At 43.4% G+C, this 3,318-nt stretch overlaps 1 protein-coding gene across 1 annotated transcript; it reads right to left on the bottom strand.

The window, feature by feature from the left end:
* LOC109235825 lies at window positions 1,901-2,320 on the bottom strand. The gene has a single exon (XM_019402075.1). The coding sequence runs from the start codon at window positions 2,318-2,320 to the stop codon at window positions 1,901-1,903; it is 420 nt and encodes a 139-aa protein (XP_019257620.1).

The raw sequence follows: 3,318 nt of genomic DNA, 5'->3' as shown, positions 1-3,318 counted from the left end.
ATACCCTTGGCTATGACAGAAGCTACCCAAGCACGCCTGGATTCCTTGTTTTTAAGCTTTTCATAATATTCTGCGGTTCCTGGCATCCACTTCTCAAAGTATACATCATTGATTGATCCTGCATCACAGAGGACTTCAACTCCGCGGACTAAAACAATGTACTGGAACCTATGGTTTCTCTTTTGTTCTGCATTCCTGGATGCAGCATAGGCAGTATAGAATTCCCGCGTGAGTGTCTCATTATACTCTCCTGGGACCTGACAGAATCACTCCCACCTCCTCTTTTTGATGTTTTCTAGGACGTGAGGGTAATTTTCCTTTAAATCGTTCAAGCTGAGCTGCCTTTATTCAAGGATTTTTCTCTTTTCTAAGCCCTCCCTGTACAGGGTTCGAGAGCCGGCAACTCCAAACCTGAGATCTTCCATATTTTTCTGGCGTGCTTCAGCATGAAGATCAACAGGTGGCACAAGATCGGTCTATGCTTCCTCCTCTTTAGACTGGAAGGAATGCTCAGATGTCCTTCTGGTTGTGTCAGGTCGGGAGCATTTGGGTTGCTGCATTTGTTGGCTCATAGCAGCAGCTCGTTTGTTTCCTCGAGCGGGAGGTGATTGCACTGGAAGAGACTTCTTAGGTGCCATTCATGTCAATGAAACAGTGTGTGAGTGGGTGATATAGCATAGAAATCACATTGAGAGAAAATGAATGAAGTAAACAGCTTTTGCGACGGGTTATGCGATCGCATAACTACTATGCGAACCGCAAACCCTTCGCAGAATTACACAACCCAGGAGGCAAACAATTATGCGATCGTGAAAAGGTCTGCGAAATATGTTATGCGACCGCATAGTGGTCATATTTCAGCTCACCAGATGGGTAATTTTTCTGACCCTGTTTGCGGCAACTTTGCGGTCCGCGAAACTAGTTTGCAATCGCAAACTCCATCGCAGAACCATTTTTCATCAGGCCACCTAGGGTTCTAATTGTGATGACTTTGCAGATTGTAAACCAATTATGCTGATCGCAAATATCATCTTCTTCAATTAAAAATGGTCAAACCCCTCACACATAGAACTCCTATCACTCGAATGTAAAAAATGACCCACGAATTTCCCACCCAGGTCCCTGCAGCAAAGGTTTGAGAGGAAGGGGGAGGAAAGGAGTTCAAGCAATTAATATTATGCAATATAACCATGAGAAAGATGGAAGAGAATCACATACCAGATGTCTGAGCAAGATAAAAATTGATTATGAGATGTGAACGAGGTGAATCTTTCCGCAATGTCAATCCTTGTTATGTGTTTTTGGGTGTGATTCGAATGTTTTATGCTTTTTCTTCTGTTTCTCTTTGCTTTTTTTATTTTTGGTTTTGTTTGTGTTGTACAATGTTCATGTGTGAGTGAGAGTGAAGGCATGCAGAAGGTTTAGGGTGTTATACGTGAGCATTTTGCATTGGGCAAGTGGATCTCATAACACATTATGTGGTCGCATATGTTCTATGCGATGGATTAAGGACTAGGTTGCCCAAAATTTATTTTACGACGATTTCTCGCATAGTTGTTATGCGGGCCGCAGAATCTAAAACCTTACCGCATTTTTGCAGACCCATCTTTCCAATTTCTTTGACCGTGTCTGCGACAATTATGCAGCTCGCAAAGTCATTATGCGACCGCATAGTTGTCGCAAACCACGGACCCTTCTTTCCTTCATTTGCCTCAGTACGTGCACCTTATTCATGGTATTTTGGACTACCTGCATTCTAACACACACGTCAACCTACTCTACAATGACAACTAAACCTAAATAAATGAAAAACTAACAAAAGAGTGTTGCCACACATGGGTTGCATCCCAAGAAGCACTTGATTTAAAGTCGCGGCACAACGATGCCGATCCTGTTTGGGCTACTCAGTGGTTGGTGTAGGACTATCCTTGAGAGCAACTTGTTCTACCAAGTGCTTTTCTCCTGTGGTGCCAAGGTAATGCTTAACCCGTTGGCCATTTACTTTGAAAGATCGAGTTCCGTCCTCCGACTCCAATTCAATAGCACCATAAGGCACATTTACAACTTTGAACGGGCCAGACCATTCGGTTTTGAGTTTTCCAGAAAATAACTTGAGTCTTGAGTTGAAGAGTAAGACCAAGTCACCGTATTTGAATTCCCTCTTCAATATCTTCTTGTCATTAACAAACTTCATTCTCTCCTTATACATGGCTACACTCTCATACGCATGGAGATAGAATTCTTCCATCTCATTGAGTTGTGTCATTCTCAGGTTAGCAGCTTTGGCCAAGTCAAGATTCAACCTTTTCAGAGCCCACATGGCTTTGTGTTCAAGCTCCACTGGCAAGTGACACGCCTTACCAAAAACCAACCGGTATGGAGAAGTGCCAATGAGAATCTTAAATGTTGTGCGATATGCCCACAACACATCATCTAGCTTCCTTGACCAGTCAGTCTTATTTGCATTGACAGTTTTTGCTAGGATGTTTTTGATCTCCCTGTTGGAGAGTTCAACCTGACCACTCGACTAAGGATGATAAGGTGTGGCCACCTTGTGCTTTAGGCCATACTTTTTGAGCATCCCGATGAAAGACTTGTTGCAAAAGTGAGAACCACCATGACTAAGGATGGCCCTGAGGGTACCAAACCGCGTGAATATGTTCTCTTTCAAGAATACGGTCACACTCCATGCTTCATTGTTGGGCAAGGCGATTGCCTCGACCCATTTGGAGACGTAGTCCACAGCCACCAAGATATATGTCATGCCATAAGAGCTCACGAAGGGGCCCATGAAGTCTATCCCACACACATCAAAGAACTCGACCTCCATTACAAAATTCTTAGGCATCTCATGTCTTTTAGATATTGACCCTTGTCTTTCACATTGATTGCATGCCTTGACCATTTGATTTGTGTCTTTGTAGATCGATGGCCAATAGTAGCCACATTCAAGCATATTTGCCGCCGTCTAGTTTCCTCCGTGATGACCTCCAATAGGGGAGTCATGGCATGCCTTGAGAATTGGCATTACTTCATCTTCCGGACACACCGCCGAATGATGTTGTTGGCACAAATACAGAACAAAAAGGGTTCCTTCAAATAGTATTGCCTACACTCCCGCAAGAACTTTTTCATTTAATAAGCTTCCAATCCATTGGGAACAAGGTCACTAACCAAAAAGTTAGTGATGCCAGCATACCAAGGAGCGAATGTGCTAGACAATGCCAATATGTGCTCATCTGGAAAGGCATCATTGATTTCAAGGTCTTCTTTTAGTCTCCCTGCCTCTTCAAGCCTAGATAGGTGATCCGCAACTTG

Source organism: Nicotiana attenuata, chromosome 12, assembly GCF_001879085.1.
Source record: "Nicotiana attenuata strain UT chromosome 12, NIATTr2, whole genome shotgun sequence".
In the NCBI taxonomy this organism is placed as follows: domain Eukaryota; kingdom Viridiplantae; phylum Streptophyta; class Magnoliopsida; order Solanales; family Solanaceae; genus Nicotiana; species Nicotiana attenuata.
Note: the sequence above shows the minus strand (reverse complement) of the source record. Positions and strands in the feature narration are given on the sequence as shown.